This window comes from Megascapheus bottae, chromosome 22, assembly GCF_031878675.1.
Source record: "Megascapheus bottae isolate mThoBot1 chromosome 22, mThoBot2.hap1, whole genome shotgun sequence".
Lineage (NCBI taxonomy): Eukaryota > Metazoa > Chordata > Mammalia > Rodentia > Geomyidae > Megascapheus > Megascapheus bottae.
The window spans coordinates 36,391,538-36,416,639 of NC_143530.1; the positions used below are offsets into that span (position 1 = coordinate 36,391,538).

At 44.4% G+C, this 25,102-nt stretch overlaps 2 protein-coding genes across 4 annotated transcripts in view; one reads left to right on the forward strand and one right to left on the reverse strand.

Annotated features, from left to right (window-relative positions):
• Window positions 1-3,744, forward strand: part of Jarid2 (jumonji and AT-rich interaction domain containing 2) — a 229,312-nt gene extending 225,568 nt beyond the window's left edge. For all 3 annotated transcript variants that reach the window (XM_090356506.1, XM_090356508.1, XM_090356507.1), the window contains 2 exons: window positions 1,327-1,434; window positions 2,667-3,744. In XM_090356506.1, the coding sequence (XP_090212632.1) occupies window positions 1,327-1,434; window positions 2,667-2,849 (291 nt within the window). In that variant the 3' untranslated portion in view covers window positions 2,850-3,744. The remainder of the gene's footprint in view (window positions 1-1,326; window positions 1,435-2,666) is intronic.
• Window positions 3,745-5,159: 1,415 nt separating this feature from the next.
• Window positions 5,160-25,102, reverse strand: part of Dtnbp1 (dystrobrevin binding protein 1) — an 81,458-nt gene continuing 61,515 nt past the window's right edge. The window contains exons 8-10 of the mRNA XM_090356509.1: window positions 15,844-15,999; window positions 6,371-6,514; window positions 5,160-5,546 (exon numbers count right to left, since the gene is read on the reverse strand). Coding sequence (XP_090212635.1) covers window positions 5,290-5,546; window positions 6,371-6,514; window positions 15,844-15,999 — 557 coding nt within the window. The 3' untranslated portion in view covers window positions 5,160-5,289. The remainder of the gene's footprint in view (window positions 5,547-6,370; window positions 6,515-15,843; window positions 16,000-25,102) is intronic.

The window sequence follows — 25,102 nt, forward strand, 5'->3', positions numbered from 1 at the left end:
GCTGTTTGTCCTGGCGTCTCCTCAGGACCCAGGTCAGGTTAGATCAGAGCCTCCTGCCCCAGTGTATACTCTGAGATGCTGGCAATCGGTGTGAATTTTGAGGGGATGGATTCAGTCTGTGACGTCATGGATTGCACTTTGTATATTTTCTTCTACCCCTGCTTGCTCCAATCTCAGCATCACCAGAATTGCCTGTCAGAACTGGGTAGTTCTTTGTCTTCTCTTGCTGCATCCTTCATGTATTACTAGGAATGATTTTATTTTTTCCTTTTGATTTTTGGTCGGGGTAATGTAGGGGTTACAGTTACGTTCACCAGGTAGTAAGTGCATTACTTCTCACACATCGATACCTCTTCTCATGTTTTTGTCCCCATTCCTCCTCCCCTCTCCCCCTGAAAGGAAGGAGTGATTTTCTGTGGTGACTGATTTCTATCCCATGGCACTGGCCTGGTCCTGCAGGCTTTTAGGGATGACAGTATAGACCTTTGGAAGGCTATGTTTTTAGTTTGCACCTGCTGAAAGGTTTGAGTTGTATTTTTTTACTTTTGGTGTGCATCACATTACTTTTCCGTGGTCTTCTCTCTCTGGCTTTAAAAGATACTTTTTGTCAGTGGCATTTTTACTTTCTGATAGCTTATTTTCTGCTCTTTGCCAGAGACACAAGACCAAATCCCACCTCAGGTATTAGGATACCATTCTTCCTTGTTTACATTTTAACAGAGTAAGATTTGAACTCACATGAGTAGCAGAGTCCTTCCACTGAACCAGCACCATCTCTGCTCTCCCCTGGCCCTTTCAAGACTTTCTACCTGAGCCTCCTTTGTGAAGATTGGCTTGTCCCACTGTTTTTGTGGTGTCATTGGGTGCAAGGGTCCGCTTTTGCCTCTAGCTGGATTAAAGCAGCTGCTTCTGAGTGTTATCACTTTTGCCACCTGTGGCCAGGCCAGATCGTGGTCTTCCTCTGCTGTGATGGCATCTAGTCCTAAGCAAGCATCTTGTCCTTTATCCATCCCAGTGTATAGAAGGCCTCCATTAGTATAGCTCAGCTCCAGTACCCAATTCTGAATTTGTCTTGCACATGGCTGGCATTTTACCACTTTGTGCCCTGGCTGGCTGGCTCTGAACCTCACTTCTCTAGTTCCCAACTTTCTGAGTAACTGCAAATAGACCAGATGGGATGCTGGTGGCACTGAGATCTTCCTATTTTCCCCATTTCATCTGTTTTCAAGGCAGCTCCCTGGCCTGGGCAATGTGGGTGCAAGCATTCCTGATTTGTACATGGGGCTCAGCCTGGAGCCCCGCTTACCTGTGCTGCCATCCCTACAGGTGGTACAGGAGAATGAGAATGTCGTGTTCTGCCTGGAGTGCGCTCTGCGCCATGTGGAGAAACAGAAATCCTGTCGTGGGCTGAAGCTGATGTACCGCTACGATGAGGTCAGTCCCCACTTAGTCCTGCCGGGGTCAGAGCCCAGGGCCCAGCACCATAGGGGACAGAGCCCTGGCAAAGCCCTGCCCTGCATGTAGGTATCTGGCCCGTAGCCTCGTGGAATTTAGGACAATGGTAGCTACAGTCCGCCCAGATGGCTGCATTTGCCTTTTCATCTCTGCACATCCATTTTCTTTCTATGCTGCTGTCCACACAGCCTCTGGCACTTTGCACACTGGCTTCCTGAGTAGGAGCCACCCTGAATGGCTCAAATGGCTCTATTAGTGATGGGATGGTGATGTCATGGTGGAAAGGTACCTTTTTAGAGAGACAGCCACTCTCTCCTTTCTGACCCCTGGGCTTGTGGCTCTGCCTGGCACTGCGGGGGAAAGCTTAGGCCCTCAGACCCCTGGGCCGTGGCTTTCAGAGGCAGCTCTCACCAAGACGCTTGGACACAGGTACTTCTCTGCAGATGTGTCTCCACATAGCAGGAAATCGGGAGTATTCTCTACCAGATGGCAGCAGGGCCCTCCTGGCTGAAACATCTGGAAGTGTCCAGACACTGGTAGCATTCCTTCTTAATGGGCTGTGTACACACAGCATGGCAAGTTCATCTTCACTGTCCAGCCATGGTTACACACCAGAGACAAATGTGGCTACGTTGTGATGGAACTTGTATGCCTCAAATAAATGTAGGTCAAACCAGAATCTGCTTCAGAAGTAACTGACTTCAGAAGCTCACTTCTACTTCCACTGGCAGAGCAGTCAGGATGATAAGTCTGGTCTGAGCTGACAAGGACAACATTTGAGGATGCTCAGATGTCTAGTTTACAAGAATCTTAATCCTCTTTAAAAAAAAGAAAATAGGCTGAAGCCAGGCGCTGGTGGCTCACACATGTAATCCTAACTACACAGGTGGCAGAGACCTGAGGAGTACAGTTTGAAGCCAGGTCTGGCAAAAAAGGCAGTGAGACTCCTTACCTCCAGTACCACTTGCAGCTTTTTCTGGGATTAAGTGGTAGCCTTGAGCAAAAGCAGCTCAGGGATGCTCAGGCCCAGGGTTCAAGTCCCAGGACTGGCAAACAACCCCCCCCCCACCACCACCAAAAAAACAAACCCTGACTGAGCCATCTCATGGGTGTTGCTGAGATCGGCTCCTGGACCCCATAAGAGCTGCCCCTGCCCCATGGACCTCAGGGCACCTCTGCTGCGTTAACTCCATGTCTCTTCATCCCAACAGGAGCAAATCATCAGTCTGGTGAATCAGATCTGTGGCAAAGTGTCCAGTAAAAATGGCAGCGTTGAGAACTGTCTCAGTAAACCCACACCAAAAAGAGGACCCCGCAAGAGAGCAACTGTGGACGTGCCGCCATCCCGGCTGTCAGCCTCTGGCTCATCCAAAAGTGCTTCAAGCTCATCATGAAGATGCCAACCCGTGGTTGATTTATATATATTTTTTTGTAATTATTATATTCTAGTTTGGAGTACTTGCTGTAGGATACAAGCTGTCTTTGCACTAGCTCTAAAGAAGATTTTCTTCTGGTTTTAGAGAACTAATTTTGTTTTAGCATTAAACTGTTGAAGTTTTTTTTCTACTTAGAATACCTAGATACTGCAGTCAGATTTTTGAAACTGCCGTATATCCACTGTTTAAAAAAAAAAAAAAACAACAAAAAACAAACAAAAAAAAACCCTTGAGGGGCTATATTAATTTGTATCGCCCCCATGGCTGACAAAAGCCTTTTGTTGTTTTTATTTTTATTTTATTTTATTTTTTTTCTAACTGTTGGGGGGAAAAGGCTTTTTAAACCCATTTTTTGAAGAGGGCGAAGTTTGGAGAACAAATTTTAAAACTTAGCAGTCGTGTGAGCAGATTTTTCTAGATTGGAAAAGGGATAGGAGACATATATATATATATATATATATATATATATATATATATGTGCATACATACACACACACATATACACACAGGAAAAAAAAACACAAAACTTGAAATGGCTTTACTTTTGGCTGTCTTTTCTTCTGTCATGTGCAAGAAGAGTTTAAGTTCTAAACCCGGAGAGCCCGGATTTTGTTGTGTTGGGTGGTCATGGCAGCTGAAAGCTGATGTTGGTTCTTAACCACAGGCAAAATGTGGAGGTTTGAGCGGCTAGGCTCTCAGCACCAGCACGTCACTATGCATCGGTTGGAGGACGAAGACAAAGACTGCCTGCCTCGAGGGTCACTGAGGGAGGCCTGTGCCTGATTTCATTAGGAAATCCATTCTGTTATTTTTTGGTGCTGTTGGCTACTTTATCAAAAAAACAAAAACAAAACCCTTCAATAGCATCCTTAAGGGAAAAAAGGAGGAAAAAAAAAAAAAGCAACACCCATGATTGAAGCCAAATGGGCTTCGTGGTCATCGATGTGCAATCTTTCTTAACATTCCATCTTCATCTCACCGCTTCTTGTTGTATGCACCTTCACAAGTCAGCATTAATCTTTCATTCTGAAATTTGTTTTTCTTCACGATCACATTTAGAGCCACTAGATCTGCAGTTCTTTTTGAATGTGAAAGTACATTTGTGTTCATCCTTGTCTATTTTTTCTCTTCGTGTTTTAACAAAAAGGAAAAAAGAAAAAAAAATCCCCTTCCCTTTTGTACATACACCTGTAAATTGTTTTAAATACTTGAGCCTTTTCTTGGTGGGGGGAGGGGAGGGTGAAAAGACAAGATGAAGAAAAGCCTTACATTTCAGTTTCTTCATCGGTTGGATTGGATGCTTACAGGGTTTTTCTTGTAACATTTTATAAGTGCTGCTTACATCACTGAACAACAACAAAAATAATAATGGAGTAGCTGTTGCCCTTCTCCGGTTGTGTGTACAGTATGTGTGGAATAAAAAGGGAAAGTGTTTTCACAAGCTGTTCTGTTTCATAATTGGACCACCAGTCCTGCAGCTCCCCTCGCTGCACTGAGCTGGCCTGGGGGACTGCCAGGAGTGTCCTAGGATCCACTTTGTTGGTCGTTGTTGCAGAAGACTGAACTGTTTTGGAATATTTAACGATGACATAAACGGTCAAGTGTTTTCCAATGTGGTTGTCCGGTTTTTATGGCCTTGCTGTGTACTTTTCCCTCTTTTTGACAGTAAACTTCTGCCTATGGCTTACAGTTTGACATTTAATTTATTAGCGCTGCTCTGCACCCTCCCTTGAGGGGGAAGACTTCATGTGGTTTATTGCCAGTTTTTTGTTTACTTTTCAGGTTTGTACTACAAGGTTTAATAATAAAAACAAAGTTTTTTGGACATTTGTCTGTCTTGTGGAAGATGAATGAATGGGACTGACAGCTGCCTGGAGTGGAGGTGCTGCTAAGACTTCCTTTTGCTCACATAGAGCGCCATCTGCTGGTGGCCCTGTGGCTGGACCAGAGTGTGCTCCAGAGGCACTCACTACTCACCTGCTGTAAGGGCCAGCAAGCAGGAGGAATAATGGCTACTTTTGCTCTAGCTGTTCCGGTCTTCTGGGCTCAGGTGTGTGTTCGAGGTAGGGTCTGCAAGTAGAAATTTCTGCCTGTGAGGGCCCGATATTCAGGTTTCACTCAGGACTGAGCCTACCACCCAGAACACCCCCTTTCCCAGCGGCCCGTGGGCCCCAGCACCTCACCGTGCTTACGTTCAGAATGCTCAGTTGTGCTTTCCCTGAGGTAGGGAGACACCTCCTGTACAAACTAGCTACATACTCTTTCCAGTTAAATTCCTCAAACTTTATTGTTAGCCCTTCTCTCAGGCAGTTTCTCACACATTGGCAGCTGTGTAAAAACCAAGCCCCTCTGTACAACAACCTGGCTTTGCAGGTGAATTCTGTGCCCAGCTGGCCATTCAGATATCTGGATTTGAGTCACTGTCGTCACTGATATCAGGGGTGGCTTTTCTGTCACTGTGTAATGTGGCCAGGGCAGTGTCCACCTGGATCTCCTCCTCATCGGCCTGCACCACTGGGCAGTCCCCATCTTCCCCCAGGTCCGGGGTGGACGAGTCAGTGGGGGCGGAAGGTGAAGAAGATGGCTGGGATGGGAATTCGCACGGATCTGGAACCTGAAAAGTTACTTCACTCTGACAGGTGTCCTGCTCAGACTCTGGAAAAGAATGAAAGAAAATTCTGTCAGTGAAGTGTTAGCGGTTATGAGCTACAGCCTTCAACAACTGACCATAAAGGGCTGGTGGTCCTGTGAGACACCACCCTGGGAGCTGTGCTAAGGAGCCATCAGAGCCTGGCACCTGCCTCAGTGAAGGCAACGACCACTATCTGATACCCAAACAGTGTGCTTAAAGGCAACTTTAATCTACATGCATAATTTACTCTGGAACACCAACACTAAGAGAAAAAGAATTACTGACCCTCGGGCTGGGAGTTTGGCCTAGTGGTAGAGTGCTTGCCTAGCATGCATGAAGACCGGGGTTTGATTCCTTGGTACCCTATACGTAGAAAAAAGCTGGAAGTGGTGCTGAGGCTCAAGTGGTAGAATTCTAGCCTTGAGAAAATTCAAGGACAGTGCTCAGACCCTGAGCACTGACCACTGACCCTTTGGCAGATCTCCAATTTCATGATTAGTCTACTGCCCCAGGGAAGGGCAGCTTACCTCTCAATGCTGTGTACAGCCTTCCTGAGGACAGGGCTAACTGCCAGGGTAGAAGGACACTTTTCATATGGCCTGAGGACAAGGGCATGGTGGCTGTGCCCACTGCATTCCACTGACACTAAATCAAGGGCAGGTGAAGGGGAAACCACCCTAACGCTAGTCAGTGAAGGCCGCAGGAAAAGATACATAAAATCCAGCATTCCATCTGACTCCCTCCCTGGGAGGCCAGCCAGGTGTGCGGGAAGAAGGGCTGGTGGACATGGCCCGTGATGAGGGAGATGGGAGGCCTTGGTTTCATTTCTGCAGGTCTCCACTCCTACCTAAACCAGGGGACAGTGCAGTGTTGTCCTCTCCACCAGAATTTAGGAAGACGTCCAGGGCCTCCTGGTCGGAGATATCCATCAGATCCATCTGCTCGAGCATGTCCACGTTCACCTCCATGGATGACATGCTTCCCATAGGCTCTGAAAACAGATCCGCAGCACAGCAAGAGAGCATTCCTTTTCTCTGGCATCACTTTAAAAGGTGAATTTCATTCACACTTGCTCAACCTCGTGCAAGTCTTCACCCTGAAAGCCTTCCCCAAGTCCTAGCCCTTGGTGGCTCTGCAATACCTGAGCAGGGCAGGCACCCTCACAAGCACAGGCTACATTGCGACTGTGGGACATTGGCGACTTTTGCCTACAAGTGGGACCGTCTGAAATCGCACTGACCTGGGGGTGTTTTACAATCCTAAAGCCTCTGTTGGTTTAGTAATGCATCCTACAGCTCCCAGCCCACCAGCAGCAGGAGACACTGCATTGCCTCTGGACTTTTATAGCCCAGAAAACTGTAAGCCAATAAAGGCATCCCCGGGCATGGTAGTACCTGGTGGAAGCAAATGTAAATTGATTGTAGAAGAATGTACCCTTACCCCGTGGGTTTCGCAGAAATATAAGCTTATAAAAGCATAACAACTCACTCAGAATTTACAACACATGGAGATAAGCCCTTGGGAGGGAGGGGGTCAGCACAAGCAAATCCGGTCTCCGCATCCTTTGCCAAGAACTACAGAGAAATCTTGGGACCAATAAATGAACATGTGCCAGACTAGCCACCTGAACGGGGCCCTGCAGAAATGTAATCACTGAAGGTTTACTTGACCTATGAGTTGACGATTAGTGTAGAAAATCAATAACCTAGATGACACGGTGACTGGATTCCCCATGCAAGACACAAATGTGAGCTAGAAAATGCCAAAGGTTTAATACCTTTATAGTTCCAAAAGGAAATGTGGAGCCATCCTGTTTAGAAAGGCCAAAAATTTCCAAAACACACAGGCATGGAAACCCAGATTTAGGAAGCAAAAGACATTACGAGCAAGATGAGTCCCAGAGGGAGATTTCCAGTTTTTCCGTTGACAAGCTCATCAGTTTGACAGCCTCGCACTTGAAAAGCCATGGGATCTGGGACCACAATGGGTGGCAGTGCTGGACGCTGACATCCAGGCTAACTGGTTATACTGGTGGCACTTTTCTGGGTTTGGAGACAGGAGGGAGGAGCTGGGGCTTTTTCTGACTATGGAAGGAAACCTTTCAGGATGGCCTTGGGCCAGTGTTCTGACTTTAAGTCTGAAAAGGGCAGAAGCTCTCATTCTGTATAACTTAAAAAAAAAATGCCTTCAAAAAAAGCTTTCAAGAAATAAGCACCAACCAAGGAAGATGTATCTGCCAATAATCATAAAATGTAAATGGACCAAACTTGCAAAAGATGACGGGGCTGGGATGGAGCCCAGTGGCAAAGCACTTGCTTACCATTAACAATACATGCGATATCCTGGGGTACACTCCCCAGTACCAAAAAAAGAAAAGTCATAAAGACAGACAGACACACAGACACACAGACACATACACGCAGAAATACAATTAAGTCAGGTGCCAGGGGCTCACACCTGTAATCTTAGCTACTCAAGAGGCTGAGTACTCAAGATCTGAGGACTGCAGTTCAAAGCCAACCTGGGTAGAGAAATCCTCAGATTCTTTCTTATCTTGAATAAACTGGAACTGTGTGTGGCCCAAGTGACAGAGCACTGTCCTAGGGTAAAAAGAAACTCAGGAACAGTGTCTAGGCCTTGAGTTCAAGCCCTTGGACTGGCAAAAACAAAACAAAAAAACAGTTAAAAGAAAGGTGACTGGTAGTAGTTTATATCAAAATCCCAGCACTTGGAGCCTGAGACAGGAGAGGATCTCAAGTTCCAGACTGCATAGCAAAACTGTCAAAAAACAAACAAAAATATATGAATGATTTTGTTGTCGAATCTTTTTTAAATAACACTATGGACAAACAAAGCAATGGAGCTATTGCTTAAGAAGCATTGTTGGGATAAGAACAGTACTTTTGGGGCCGGGAGTTTGGCCTAGTGGTTAAAGTGCTTGCCTAGCATGCACGAATACCTGGGTTCGATTCCTCGGTACCACATACATAGAATAAAAAGCCGGAAGTGGTGCTGAGGCTCAAGTGGTAGAGCTCTATCCCTGAGAAAGTCCAAGGACAGTGCCCAAGCCCTGAGCTCAAGCCCAAGACTGGCAAAACAAAACAAAACAGTACTTTCAGCCAGGTGCTGGTGGCTCATACCTATAATCCTAGCTACTCAGGAGGCTGAGATCTGAGGATCTCAGTTCGAAGCCAGACCAGGCAGGAAGGTCCATGAGACTCTTGTCTCCAATTAAACACCAAAAAGTGGAAGTAGAGCTGTGATTCAAGTGGTAGAATACTATCCTTGAGCACAAAAGCTCAGGGACAGCACTTACGTTCTGAGTTCAAAACCTAGGACCACCAAAAATAAATAAAAAATAGTACTTTGAGACAGATTCACTAAATAACCTAGGCTGGCCTTGAACTTGGGATCCTCTTACTTCAGCCTCACAAGTGGTAGGATTATAGATATTCATGTGAACTTGGTTATCAACAATTTTAGATATGCAAAAGCTAGACTAACCAAAAGTACAACTAAGACTGCAAAGTTTCCTATGCTAATGCTTATAAAAATAAAAGATAATTCTATAAAAAATGTGTCAAAAATTAACAATATGTAGAAAATAGCTATGGTACAAGGAACAGAAGTGTCATGGGTCCCTAACAGATCTGAGCCAAGTGTTTTCTGACACTCAGGAACAAACAAAGTATGACAGTCCCAGAAAAATCCCAATTCCATAAAAAAGCTAGTTCTGCCCATCTAGAAACTAAACATTAATTCCAGTCAAACTATGAACAAGGTTTTTCAAAGAACTTGAGTCACAGTAACTGAAGTGGCAGGGTTCTAGAGACAGAAGCCTGTGGTAATAAGACAGAGCCCTCTGCGGACTCCTGATGACGTGGGGGGCCATGCTGTACTATGCAGGGAGTTGAACAGGACCTCCAGCCTCTGCCACACCCTGATCCCTGGTTACAACAACAAGATGGTCCTAGGCATTGCCAGTGTCCCCGGTAAGGAGCCAGTGCCTGATGAGTATTACAAGGCAGTATGGTTTTGACCTAGACTCCATGTCAGGACGGCTGGAAATAAGACACCACAGTAACTGCATGGAAGGACTCAGCACTGCATCAGTGGAAACACAGCAGGCGGGATAAAGCAGCACATGGAAGAGGATGATGACAAGACCAATAGTCCCTACCATGGCCAAAGTGAAAATTGGGCCCCACTAAAACACACAAACTCAACTGACAGTGAACTACTGCTCTGTAGAGCCAAGAAGAAAACAGAACACAGTAGAATGTCCATATAACTGGAAGTTAAGGATTTGTGATTTGGGCTTAATAGGTCAGTGCTCTACCACTTCTTCCAAGCCCCAGGTTGTTGAGCTTTTAGTTTGTTTTCTAGGTAGGGTCTTGTGCTAATTTTTTGCCTGAGATGGCCTCATACTTTGATCTTCCTGTCTCTCCAAGTAGTGGAGGTTACAGGTGAGTACCACCACACTGAGCAAAGCTAATCATTTCTTAACATGAGCACAAACCATAACCAAAGCTCATCAGCTAACTTTGATTTACACAGACCCACCAGAGAATTGGTGGAGGTCAATATCCACAAGCATGGATGTAAGAAAAGGACCATAAAAGTAATAAGAATAAGCAATTGGGCCAGGCACCAGTGGCCCACACATGTAATCCTAGCTATGTAGGAGGCTGAGATGAGATCTGAGGTTTGTGGTTCAAAGCCAGCCCAGGCACAAAAAGTCCATGAGACTTTTATGTCCAATTAACCACCAGAAACTGGTGCTGTGGCTCAAGTGGGAGAGTAACTAGCCTTGAGCTGAAGAGCTCAGGGACAGGGCCCAGGCCCAGAGTTCAAGGCCTACAACCCACCAAAAAAAACAATTGATATTTAAAAGTAAAATCAAAACATCATTTCATATCCAATTTTTCTGGCAATGCCAACAAAGATGTAGAGTGATGGGGGCACACACAAGCAGGGGCCTCTAAACTGGCACTCATATGTTGGAAAGCAAAGGATGGGATCTAGTAAATTTAACAACTACAGAGGTGATTCTTCAAGAATGGTCTCCACTAAAGAAACTAATCTTCCCCAAACCAAACAAACCAATCACTAAAAGGGCAAGGGAACTGAAGAGAGACTTACTAGAACAAGAGGTAAAAATGGCAAAGAAACACATCATCCATGGTCATAAAGGAAATGCAAATAAAAACACCCCTGAAATAACACCAATCCGAATGGCCAATATTCTGAATTCAGACAGACAACAAATGCTGGTGGGGATGTGGAGAAAGAGGAACCCTACTGCACTGCTGGTGTGAATGTAAACTAGTACAGTCACTCTGGAAAGCAGCTCGAGGCACATCAAAAAACTGAAACTAGACCTTCTCTACTATCCAGCCATACCACTCCTAGGCATCTACCCTGAGCATCACACACCTGCACAGCCATGTTCATGGCTGCACTGTTCACAATAGTTGAGTGATGCAAACAATCCAGATGCCCCATCAAAGATGAACGGATACAAAAAATGTGGTAATATATCTATACAATGGAGCTGTACCTAGCTACCAGACAAGATAAAATAATGGCATTCATTGGGAAGTGGATGGAACTAGAGCAAATCTTGTTGAGTAAGATAAACCAAGACCCTGATATGTAGGTATTAGATCTAAACAATACGAGGTATTCCAGGTCATTGACATGAATTAGGAGATATAAATATACCTATATAAGTATATAGATCTATGATAGGATATATATTCTATAGGCATATTATATATTATATAGGTCGATACGTGTCTATGACATACAGACTCAGCTTAATTTTAATTATGATCTTAAATTTGTGTGCCAATGATTGCATATACAGATTTTTTTCCTTGAATACTTGTATGTAGAACATGACATTTGAAATATGATGTAAAAACTCAGTTTTAGCAAAAAGTTTTAATTAAAAAAAAAAAAAGAATGGTCCCCAAGTTGCAACTTGCCAACATCTTCATAATTAGAAACTCTGGGACTTCCAGGGGCCTCCAGAATTTGGGAATTGATGACCTAAAGCATACACTTGTAAGATATGTCTGTTCATACCAGCTGCTTATAGTAGGATTAAAAAAAACATACCTGTTCAAAATAAATAAATTTAAGAATAAATAATAAGCTCAAACTTGTTTCAAGATGCCTGCCCAGTAAGCTACAAAATGATGCATACCACGTAATGCAGTTTTGATGAAGTTTTAAATTTGCCAAGCTTAGGGGCCGGGAGTTTGGCCTAGTGGTTAAAGTGCCTGCCTAGCATGCACAAAGACCCGGGTTCGATTCCTCGGTACCACATACATAGAAAAAAGCCGGAAGTGGTGCTGAGGCTCAAGTGGTAGAGCTCTAGCCTTGAGAAATCCCAAGGACAGAGCTCAGTCCGTGAGCTCAAGCCCAGGACTGGCAAAAACAAACAAACAAACAAAAACAAAAAAAAATTTGCCAAGCTTAGCAAGTGTTGTGTGCTTAGGGCTGGAGATCTCGGGAGATGAAGAAGCGGGCACTCCAGCGAACAGAGGGTCCAGAACTTTGGTGGAGGATATTTATGTATCTGATGCCCTTCTATATATGTCTGGAATATCTTATAACGTTTTTTAAGATAGGAGGCAAATACTAATGTGTTTAGTTTGGAAATGCGAGCATGTTAGGCTATTGTCAGTTTTTCTCTGGATGTTTAAAATGCTTCCTAATTAAGATGAAAACATAGTAATAGAATGTAATAATGTTCATAATGTTAAGAAAGACCCTCACAGGGAAGTCAATAACACCAAGGTAAAATCACAGCTGGCAGCAATTTGAAGACATTTGTGTACTCTACATCGTCTAGGGAAAGGCTCTGAACTGCAGCCTAGGTGCGTTTTTATCTGCTAGTTCAGTCCTGCCTGCTGGCACAGACAGCAGCGCTCTGTCTCCAGAGCACTGCGTCCACTTGGGAACATGAGAGCCCAGTCAGTCTCAGTGGCACAAAGGCAGCCCTGATTCATGAGGACTCAACTGTGCTGACCTGCCAGGCAGCAGAAGAACCCAAACTCTTCACTGGAAACCTGGAGCTGGATGAGGGGAGCAGAACAGGGCGTCCGTTGACGCCCAGCATGAAATAAAAGCAGAAGCTTCTCCAAGAAATCACGAAGCACTCTGGGTCAAGGGGCAGATCAGGCCAGGGCAAACACAGCACCTCTGTGAGCCTTCACACACCTGGGCCCTGCTGGCACAGGGGTCCTTGATGTGCCGGGGCATCACAGAACCCCGTCACTTTTGGCTCCTGGCTACGTGGCTCACTCAGGCTTCCCCTGCTCCAAGTGGTTACTGCAGGACCTACACACTTAGCTAAATTGCTGGATGAAACTTTCATTTAAAAATGATGCCTGTCCATAGCAAAGATATGGAACCAACCCAGATGTCCCTCAGTTGATGAGTGCATCAACAAGATGTGGTATTTGTACACAATGGAATTCTATGCTGCTGTCAGAAAGAACGACATCACCCCATTTGTAAGGAAATGGAAAGACTTAGAAAAAATCATATTAAGTGAAGTAAGCCAGACTCTAAGGAACATAGGCTCAATGGTTTCCCTCATTTGCCATACTCAGTAGAAACCTTGGATTCTTCTAGCAGAGATTTGCAATAGAGCAAAACCTAGATACATAAGGCCATATAGTACGACGCTAAATGAAAGGACCTCTAGGATATAGAAACAAAAGCCATATAATGAGTGATAGTTGTCCTTAATGTACTATGTTATCTCTCATCTCTTTTACTTTCCCTTGGTTATCTCATATTGTTACAGTATTTCACTTTGTTATCTGATATATTGGATATATGCGTATTTGGTTATTTGAAATTGGATAGGAAAGGAGAGAAAACAGGATGAGGGTGGGGGTGGGAGGGAAGGAAATGGGGACCAAGACATGAGAAAGGGTATCAATGTATGTGAAGTAATGCACCTTCCATCTGGCAAATGTAATGTAACCCTTCTATTAATTACAATAAAATTTATATGGAAAAACAAATGATGCCTGTGACCATGAGAAAAACCTAAGTGCTCTTTCTTAGTGGTAAGAGGCCAAAATGCCAGGGTCACTCCAACAAAGATTTCTAACAAAGAGAACTTTTGGGTCCATGCAGCAGATGAAGAGCCTTCCCTGAGAAGGCCGGGGACAACCCCAGTGCTTCGGCTGTGGAAGGACGTTCAAAGCCCAAAGCCTCCAATGTCCTCAGTACTAAATCCATGTACAGCAGGTACCTACTCTACTATTGGTGATTTGGTTTTGTTTTTAAACTGAAGAACAAAGAGCTACTTTCTCAAAGCTTGAAGAGAATTATTTTTGAGATGTTCAAAGCCACAAAAATCCAAGCACTTAATATTTCGTTGACCTCTGCCCCATTCACATCTGCCTTTCTCCTGCCTGGCCCTAGCTGGCCAGGTGAGAAGCAGCTGCAGTACACCGTTCAGCCAGGTGGGCTAGCCATGCCCACCTCTTGGACCTGTCAGGCTTCTTGCCACCCCACTCAGCTTCCATGCCCTCCACACTCGCTCTGTGCTCAAAAGTGCACACATAGCACACACTAACCAAAGCTGAATGAAGGCAATTAAATGGTTCCACAGACTGTGCTGCCCCTGCCCTCTGCCTTGAAACCTCAGGACTATGAGAAATAAACCACCGGGCTATTTCGTTATGGCTGCCTTCTAGAGCTCCTGCCTGGCAGGATGCAAATTCCTGACACAAACTCTCCATTTCCTCCTGGAGGAGATGTCCCAACCTTGAAGGGGCTCTGAAGACAAGGGCTGGCTGTTCTATATCTCTGTGGGAAGCAGGAAAGCGGTGAGAACTGAATACGGTTAGACTGAGGGCTGGGGAGGGAGAGAGTGCTAATGCTCCGGGAAACAGGAAGGATGATGGCAAAGAGGTGGGGGTCTAGGATGCAACCCAAGGGGAGCCCCTCCATCTTTACAGTCCTTGGGTACACTTCTCAGCACCTGCCTGGAGAGGCATGAGCTACCCAAGGCAACTGCTCCACCTACCCCAGCTGTCACTCCTCAGGCAGTGGGTTTCCAGGAAGGAGAGGCCAAGACAGGAGTCTAGTCTCCACTCGGCTCAGTCACTGTGTGCATCTGTGTATCTAGATGCTCTTGCTAGCTACCCATCTGTGTAAACACAGTGCATCCCACAAGTTCTGCATCTGTGGATTCAAGTACTCTGAGGATTCTGACTCTGTATAGTCAAGCCAGTGACATCTGTGCCTGTCTCCAACATGTACAGCCACTTAATTCTAGTCATAACTCAGGACTACAGTATAACTCTGTACATAGCACTGAAGTTGTATTAGGCAACTTGGTATATACTATGCCATTTTATATAAAGGACTACAACATGCACAGAATTTGGTATCCATTAGGAAAGTCACATATATCAAGGAATGGTGATATATCAGAACAAATCCTGATGACAAGCAAAAGCATCCTTAGGAGTTGGCGACAGTGGCTCATGCATGTAAGTCTTGCAACTCAGGAGGCTGAGATCTGAGCATCATGGTTCAAAGCCAGCCCCGGCAGGAGAAGACAATTATCTACAATGAACTAGCCAAAAAAAAAAGCTTGGAGTGGCTCTGTGGCTCAAGTGGTAGAGCACTGGCATTGAGCACAGAGGCTCAAGGACAGTGCCCAGGCCCTGAGTTCAAGCCCCATAACTGTCATAAAACAAAAACAAAAAAAATAAGAACAAACACAACAACAAAAACATCCTTAGAAGGTACTTTTCAACTCTCAGAAATGAACCCAAGGACCCTGTGAAAGTCCCGAGCCACATCTCTAGTTCTCAAGAATTCTTAGCAAAAGAGTGGGAGAAAGGAAACCCTATGCACCAGTAAGAAAAGTCAAATACAGAGCCATATAGATGTGGAGCTTTATACCAACTATACAAGTAGAATCATGAAAGAACCGGGGTGTATAATTGTGAGCAATTTTTATCTTTTTCATCTTATTTAAAAATTTACTATAGCTCAGTGACAGAGCACTGGCCTGGCATGTGGGAATCTCAGGCCCTTTAAAACACCTGCAATCCCTGCACTGGGAGACAAGGGATCCTGAGTTCAAGGGTAGCGGGCCCTATCTGGAAAAATCAACCCCTGCCTCCTCAAGAAACACCTTTAAATTGTCAACTAGAATGACTGGCATTGGCAGAGCAAGAGCTAGTGAGACATTCAGCTTAGTCTGGTGGGTTTATCACAGAGCATTGCACACAAGATCTATGGCACGCCGTGTGTGGTGGCAGCTGCCCTGCTCACCTCGCCTCTCTGCAATCTGCAGGTAGCCTGTGGAAAGGTACTGCTCCATGTCCTGCTGGAAAGCTTCCTCGAAGAACTTCTGCCGCTCCTTCAGCTTCGTCTGCTGGGTCTGCTCCATGTCCAGCACCTTCTGCTCGTGCTTTGCATCAAGTTCAGCTGCAGAAGTACAATGGTGGGGTTAGGGGGGTTGAAAAGGACCACAAGGGAAGTGGTGCATGGCCTGACAGGCCTGGGCTGGCACCCTGGCTGTGTGGACAGCCACCAGCTCGTCTGCACCTGTGGGACTGCCTTCCACTACTGGTTGCCTGGCCCTCTGCCCCTCCTTTGTGCATACGGTCTGGAATGACCTTCCCTCTGCACCCACAGCTCCCCATGGCCAGTGGGGCCAAGTGCTCAGGCGATCCTCCCACGAGTGCCAGTACATGTGAGGCTCCACCAACTGCATACAGCACTGGCTTATGTGGCATGGCATGATAGATAAGGACTTGGAGTTCCTAGAATGTCCAGGCCTAGCTTAGTTATTTACCAGCTGTGTGCCCGGCTATGAGACAGACACAGCAACTCAATAGTCACATGAAATAATGTGAGACTATTTTAGAGGGCATGTGAGAAATACCCTTCAAGTGAGGCCCAAGTCAGTGCCACCTGGATAGAATGACTATTATAAGCCACTTAGGCTCATCATTCAAACAAAAACCCCAACCTACAGCTGGTGAACCTTCTAGTGGTTCACCTTTTTTTTCCATCCTAGCATGGAGACTGCACAAAATAATATCAGGACTAGATATTTAACTTTTTAGTTATTTCTAGGCTTGTTTATACCTAACACTGAATGCTATTAGAATCCTAAACTGGTCCCAGAGCCATGTGGCCCCAAGTCACAACACTCGGTGGTACAGGCGACCTCACAAAATGGAAGTGTCTGAGTGCATCTGATCTCCCCAGGCTAGCCAGGGCACAGAGCTTGTGTTTTGTTTTTTTCCTTTATGACTGAGGGAGCAGGGAATGCAGATATATGCAGGAGCCCAGGGCAGTGGTCCAGGACCACATGGCCTAGAAACAGTTTCTGATTCAGCGTCTCCAAGTCAGTGGAGACCTGGATTTCTGATCCAGGCTGCTTGCTGGTACATTAGTGTTGTTTTAAACTACGGCATTCATGTGAGTGACTGTACAGGAAGGTGGGAGATTCCTCCAAATGAGCTGTATGAATTCAAGCTCTGGCCTGAATCCACTGACAGAAGAATGGAGAAAGGACAAGCAGTGTTTATCCCTCAGCAAATGTTTCGGAATACCTCTGCCGCGGCCAACGCTGCACATCTGGGTCCTAAAGGAGCAGAGTTCAGCTCCCTCACTGTTTAGGTTCAATGCTATTCTTGTGCTCTGATCTACAGACATGCAAAGAATGGTGTTATGTAGAGCAATGCCGTGTCTTCTCCACATTCCAGCTCCCCTCACACTTGTGCTCACAGGAAAGCAGTGCCAGTGGAAAGAGTGCAGACGCGGGCCAAGTTTCAAACCAAGTTCCGTCCTGTTAGCAGAGGCTGCTGGCCTTCATTATACCTTTTAGTGCGCCTCTGCTGCCAGGCAAGGGCGGGGCTGTTTTCCCCCTCTGCCTGGGCACCTCTGTACTTTCTGTCAGTGTCCTCTGAACCGTGGGGAATCCACAAGTCACAGGGCCTGGGGTTCTGGGGAGCTGAGGCAGCTTTCAACAATGGTTTATTATTCTGGTGGAACTCACTCTGGTGGAACTGTGCTTTTTAGAACATATGCCTTACCACTATAGTTCCAGCTCTTTTTGTTTTCGTTACTTTTGAGATAGGGTTTTGCATTTTGCCCAAGTTAACCTAGACCATGATTCTTTCACCTCCAGAATAACTAGAATTACCAGTGCAAATGACTATGCCTGGTTTACATAAGATGAGGGCTCACTGACTTTTTCACCTAACCTCAATTTAAGATAATCTCTGCCTTCTGAGTAGCTGAGATTATAGGCTTGGAACCACCATGTCCAGGCCTGAGGTTTTAAAACATGCAGCTGCCTGCCTAGTTACTTCAAGTATTTCCAACTGTCCTGAGTTGGCTTACTTTAATTCAACAGCTCCTCCTGATCTCAGGGCCAGTTTTCTACCCAGGGTTCACTGCATACCAAGTCCAGCAACAGTTTCAGCTGTGCATTTAGTACAGAAGTGAGAAAACTTATAGCGGGTAGTGCTTGCCTAGCATGCCCGATCACTGGGGTTCGATTCCTCAGGACCACATACATAGAAAAAAGCCAAAAGTGGTACTGAGGCTCAAGTGGTAGAGCTCAAGCCTGAGGAAAGTCCAAGAACAGTACTAAGGCCCTCAGCTCAAGCCCAGGACTGGCAAAAAAAAACAACAAAAAAACCCCTCTGCTGTGAGAAAGTTGCCTCTCAGTCATAATTGTACTGTTATGTCCTGAAGTCATCCACTGTGCCTACTAAGTCAAGAAATGACCACAGCTGGGAACAGTACAGTGACTAAAGTACAGCTGAAGGAAAAATTCAAAATCCAGAGATGTAGTAGCACAGAATAGAGCTGTGTGAAAACAAAGCACAGAACCTTCCTAGGAGGAAAAGTGCCTCTAATTCACACCATGATGCCATGTGTTACACTAGAGAAAGCTAAAGAGATTAAAGGATATTAATAAATAGCTTCAAGATGAAAAAGATAAAGTCATTTTCTCTAGGGAGGGAAGGAATCATTCGTCCTGTTATTAACACAGGTCTGAGTCTCTATTTCTAGTCCAGATCATTGCTCAAGATTTATCTGACCACATGGCACGTGTGCCACCACTGTCAGTGTCAAATAGTAAGACAACCAAAATCCCATTACAAGTAAGATACTGTGATCCACTCTTAATGGTGCACTGAGGTACAGAGGTATGATACCCTATCCAGGCATTGGCTGACCCTACTTTCTCAGAACTGGAGCATACAGTGATTGAAGATGGTCCTGCAGTGCCAGGAAAGCAAGGATAATCCTCTCAGTTAAGAGGTGAGGAAAAGAAATTCAAGTGAAATGTAAAAAAGAACAACAAACATCCAAATAAGAAGTGAGAAAAAAAGGATAACCTGGATGGAAAAATACACTTTTAATGTAAGACAATACTAAATCTTAAAATTACATGATGTATATATTTGCAATTCAGTACTTTTACATGGAGCTATTAAATGCAAATTTTATGATACTAATACATAGCAACTCAAGTTTGTGATCTGAGGTCCTTGGGAGGCAGGGTGGGGGCTCCCAACTAGAGAACAGCCTAGGAAAAGCTCATGTGACTCTTAGCCAGAGGTTAGGCATGGTGGCACGAACCTATTATTACAGATATGGAAAAAGAACAATGGCTAGGCACAGTAGCATAGGCATATCAGCCAGCTCAGACAGTAATTAAGACTCAACCTCAAAAATAACGAATGCAAAAAGAGACTGGAAGCTTGGCTCAAGTAGTTGAGCCAAGTAGTTGCCTTATAAGCAAGCATCCTTGAGAGTTCAAACCTCAGTACTGCCAAAAATAATAATAATAATAATAATAATACTAAAGTTCTCTTGGACAAACAGGAGACCAATCACTGAGTTGTATGGTGGTAAGTTTGCTTTTCAGCTCTCCAGAGGTGATTATTCCACTTACACCCCCATGACCAGATGTGTGAGTGACCCTGATTCTGTGTCCATGGCAGCATCTGGTGGTCCTACTAAAACTAACAGACAATTTCTTTCCTGCTTCCTCTCATGCTACCCGTTAGAACAAGTTTCAGCTTCCTCTGAAATACTTTCAATACTTGGTTCTAAAGGTACTTTTAGTTTATTGAGACAGTTTTGTTTCCTCCAATTTGTTTCTCTTTATGCTTGGGCTTAGTAAAACATATTTAAGAAAAAAATATATTCAGAAACGGCAGAGCTACCAGACAACAAGATATACAAGATTTTCCTCTTTGTTTCCTGTCCTTTGTTTCCTTTTTTTTAATACCCTTTCTCTCTTCCTTTCTTCCTTCTCCTTCCTTCCTTCCCGTTCCTCATCCCCTCCCTTCCTTCCTTCCCTCCTTCCTTTTTTGTGCAGGTTCTGGGTTTTGAACTCAGGGCCTGGGTCCTGTTCCTGAGCTAATTTTTAGCTTTTTTGCTCAAGGCTAGCAATCTACCACTTGAGTCACAACTCAATTTCCAGCTCTTTGATGGTTAATTAGAAAATATCTAAGTCTCATTCCTGCCCAAGATGGCTTTTTCTTTCTTTTTCTTTTTGTGGGTCATGAGGCTTGAACTCTGGGCCTGGGTGCTGTCCCTGAGCTCTTCAGCTCAAGACTACCACCCTACCCCTTGAGTAACAGTACCACTTCCCATTTTCTAGCGATTAACTGGAGAGAAGAGTCTCATGGACTTTAGTGCCTGGGCTAGCTTTGAACTGCAATCCTCAGATTTCAGCCTCTTGAGTAGCTAGGATTACAGGTGTGAGCCATCATGCCTGGCTCCAAGATGGCTTTGAACTTCAATTCTCAGATCTTAGTCTCGTGAGTAGCAAGGATTACTGGCATAAGCCACTGGTGGCTAGTCAACATTTACACTTTCATTCTACTTTAGTTTCAAACTAAGGCACAGACTCTAAATGTCTCCCTATCTTTCCTGTACTTAACTTGCCAAAAGAATACAAACTGTTTTATGAGACCTTTAAATAATACATTCATGTGATTACTATATTTATATACACATTTTGTAAGTATGAACTTCTTAAGCCCTGTGTTTCATAGTTTAAAGAGTTTATATGCAGCCTCCATCAAGAATTAAGTTTCTAGGGCTGGGGGTGTAGCTCAGTTTTTGCCAATAGAAGTTTTAAGACAGAATTAATTGATGCCATATATTATTTCTGTGAGTATTCTACAGCATAATAGAGCATTAACTCTTTAGGACTGGTATTTGGAAGAACAATCTGTGCACATGAAAAAGTGTGTATGATAAGGCTCAAACATGATACAAGTGCCATACCACTGAGCTACAGTCCCAGCCCCAGTTAGTGTATTTTTAAAAGCTTTACTTTTTATATACTTTACCCTCGTTTGCAGAACCCAGAACCCTTCAACACACATAGAAACTCTCTCACAGTGCTATACGTGGTATTTAAAATTTCTTTTGCATGCAGCTAAGAAAGGAATATCCTTACCTAAACTGTCATAGTTAAGACTAACAACAAGGGTTTGCAGTCAGAATAAATAATACTTACACTACAGAGAACTTGTGCAGTGCACAGTTGCTCACCAGGTTCAGTGCTGGAGAAGAAGTGCTGATTCTTACATGCTTGCCATAGGAAGCATTACTCTAGTATCTAAGCTTCTGGACTTGTTTCCATTTCTGTCAATTATTCTGAAGGAAATGGTCACTGTCTTGAGTAGTTGCAAATCCTGGGGAATAACAGTGTGTAGGACATGGTTTTCTGGACAGTAAGACAATGCCTGACAGGGCCTTCCGATTATGAGAGGGGCAAGGTCACTTCGAGCGGCTGACTCTGGATACAAGGACAGTATATGGTCCTGGGCTGAATACCCTAGAGGGCCCTAAATTCTCCATACCTGATTGTCTGGACAACCATCCCCTCAGTTCTTAAATCTTCTGATTCCATTCTTACTTCTGACTGGAGAAAACCCCAAATCTTGCCTAATTTTTAGTAATTAGCATTACAGCTTTTAGAGCCTTTTGAATTTCAAGGGTATTAGATTTAACTAGTAACAAAAACTTGAAGGCATTCTTTAAATTATCTTGCCGGCTACACTCTTTTTCGTTTTGCTTAAAGAATGGTGAGAGGCCAGGAGCAGGGTATACAGGGCATGCTTATTAGTGTATCCCTGAGTTTAAGCCTCCGCATAAGGAATTACAGGCAGGAGTACAAAGCTTCAGATTAATGGTTAGGCAAGAACCATTCCATGGGTGGCACATCTCACTGTGAGGCTACAGTGCTGAATGCCTGACTAGGTGCAGAGGATAAGATAACAATGAACAGGGAAAAAGCATGCTGAAACAATGGTGCAGAACCTTGTGGAAATGCTACACTGTGACATGTTCATAAAACAGACTTCTCCTGAAATATAAAATACTTCCACAGTATAAAATATAAAAATACTGCTTAAAAGATCAAGAGGACACCATGGGACATTCTTTGGATGGTTTCCATACATATGTACATACATGTACACACACACACACACACACACACACACACACACACACACACACACACACACACAAAATCCATACCAGAGGCTTTGTTTTACAGACTTAAGACAATAGTCCAACTGCCTAGAACTTTAAAGCGACACCCAGAATGTTAGTGAATTTCTCCTTTACTAACTTACCAAGAATTATTTGGGCTGGGCACAGAGGTTCACGCCTGTAATTCTAGCTACTCAGGAGGCTAAGATCAGAGGATAGAGGTTCAGAGCCAGTCCGGGCACTAAAGTCCTTGAGATTCTTATCTCCAATTAACCACCAGAAAATCAGAAGTGGTGCTGTGGCTGAAGGGGTAGGTTGATATCCTAGAGCTAAAGAGCTCAGGAACAATGCCCCGGACTAGAGTTTAAGTCCCACGCCTGACCAAAAGAAAAAAAAAAAGATAAAAAGAATTATTTGGGAAGGGCCGACAGCACTTGCCTAGTATTTACCAGGCCTCAGGCTGACAACTCATGTGCATGCATACATATATACACTCCCACAAAACAAATTATTTGGGGAAGAAAATCAGAGAAGTTTCGATTACTACAGTTTCTAACTCAAAATAGATTTAACATAACCACAGACTGTAGAAAAAAAAAGTACAACCCCATGTGTGTGCCCAGGACAGCCATGCTACTGAGTCCACTCAGAGCAGGTCTTGGGACAGTGGGCCGTGGCTCTCACGTCTAATGCAGTCAGACACCTATGAGCTTGCAAAACCAGAGTTACTGGGCTCCACGTGGATCTCTCATGTGGCCGTGCGGTGGGGCCAGAGAACCCGTGTTCCTAACTGATGGCTGGGTGTGGGTGCCTGAGGGCCAGGCTTTGAGAACACTGTGAAATGTCTATGAACTCATTCTGAGGAAGAAAGGCTCTGACAGAAACCAGGCACCACTGTGGAGGAGCATGGCCTGGGACCACCACCACAATGCAAAGGACAGCTGCCTCCTCCTGTGGAGCCCAGGCACCCACGGCTAGGGGCCACCCTGGAGCAGCTGGCAACTCCCAAGCCCTACTGGGCAAATCCATGGTTTGTCCCCACCTCCACATCTAAAGGAGCAAAAGCCGCTCCTTACTCTTTCCATTGCAAAAAGGAGAGAGGCCTTCGAGCCATCTCTCCTGTAGACATTCATGTGCTCTCAAGATATTTGTGTTTAAAACTAATAAGACAAAACGCTGGCAAATAAAAGTTGTAAAAAGAGAAGACAAAGCAAATATACCCAAAGCAATATATAAACAAGATAAGCCAAGAAATGCCAACAATCAAGGTGTATGGACAGGAATAGAAAGCTGCTCTGTAAGGAATTTTCCCAGTAAGTTTGATATTACAACTTGATACTATGAATCTAACATTACCTATAATTTGTACAACCAGAAATTTCCTATCAACATGTTTTTGTGTGCCAGGCCAGGGCCTGGGTGTTGCCCCCCTGAGGTTCTTTGCCACTCCCAGCCTTTTTTAGTAGTTCATTAGAGAGTCTCATGGACTTTCTTGCCCAGGCTGGTTTTTCAAACCATAATCCTCAGATCTCAGCCTCCCGAGCCCCCTGAGGCTGTGTTACAGGCATGAACTACCAGCACCTGCTGTAATCAACATTTTTTGACAGTCATCAGTATATCTAATTAATCACAACGATAACTTTAAGTATTAAATAAGCCAAGAGTTCTCTTAATTATTTTGAAAAATGAACAGTGTATGCTGTTGCTCTGTGAACTGTTAAATCTTTGATGAACTGGCAAGTATTGACTGTTAAGAGACTCTGAATTAGCCAAAACCATTCCTACTTTAATAACCTGCTGTATTTCTTAGTATAAACAATTTCACTAAATGCCATACTTGGTATAAATTCCTGTGCTTTAAGATAGACTGCACTTAGGATTCAAACCAGCATTTTGTTTTTAGATTCTTTCTTTTTTTTTTGGGGGGGGGGGGTCGGTCGAGGTACCTGAATTCTGGGTCTAAACTGAAGATAAGAGTCACACAGACTTTAGTGCCCAGGCTGGCTTTGAACCATGATCCTCCAATCTCAGTCTCCTGAACAGCTAGAATTACAGGCGTGAGCTACCTTGCCAGCTTAGATTCTTGATATGTAGCCTCTACTGGCGTAAACGTCAGAATCTTCTGTCTTCCTAGTGCTGGATTACAGGTGAGAGCCACTGTTCCATTCCTTATTTCTAACATTTGGAAGGAAGAAATGATTTTCATGCCTATAGCAAATCTAAAATTATACCCTTGCTCCTGACATGCTGATGGCACTTCCTTAGTAATACATTTCTATAATTACAGTCGAGGTGAGGAGCAATAATACAGCATACCTAAACATGAGGCAAAGCTACTCATAAAAACAAGAGCAGGGCCGGGAGTTTGGCCTAGTGGTTAAAGTGCTTGCCTAGCATGCATGAAGACCTGGGTTCAATTCCTCGGTACCACATACATAGAAAAAAGCCAGAAGTGGTGCTGAGGCTCAAGTGGTAGAGCTCTAGCCTTGAGAAAGTCCAAGGACAGTGCTCAGGCCCTGAGCTCAAGCCCAGGACTGGCAAAAAAAAAAAAAACCCAAAGCAAAACAAGAGCATACCTTCTAGACTGTGACTGGTTCTATGGACACAGAAGCCCACACTCTGTGCTTTGCTATTGCTTTTAATCACCAGGAAAAAAAAGTGAGTATTTAAAGCTTAGATGTTATTATATTAAAATTTCGTACTTTAGTAGAGCTGTGGCTCAACTGGTAGAATGCCATCATTCTTCAGCAAAATACTAAGAGAGTGTCCTGAGTTCAAGGCCCAATACTGGCATATGTGTGTGTGCGCGCATATGCGTGTACACACACACATAAGCGCGCACGCGCGCACACACACACATACACACATAGTGGATATCTTATTCATCAAGAACAAGCAACTTTTTCACAAACGGGGGTAGGGTAGTGCTAAAGCTTTAATTCAGGATCTCTACCAGAGCCACCCAGCTGATAAGGTCTCATGAACTTTAGTGTCTAGGTTGACCTCCAATGGAGGCCCTTCTGATTGTTTCCTAAATAGCTGG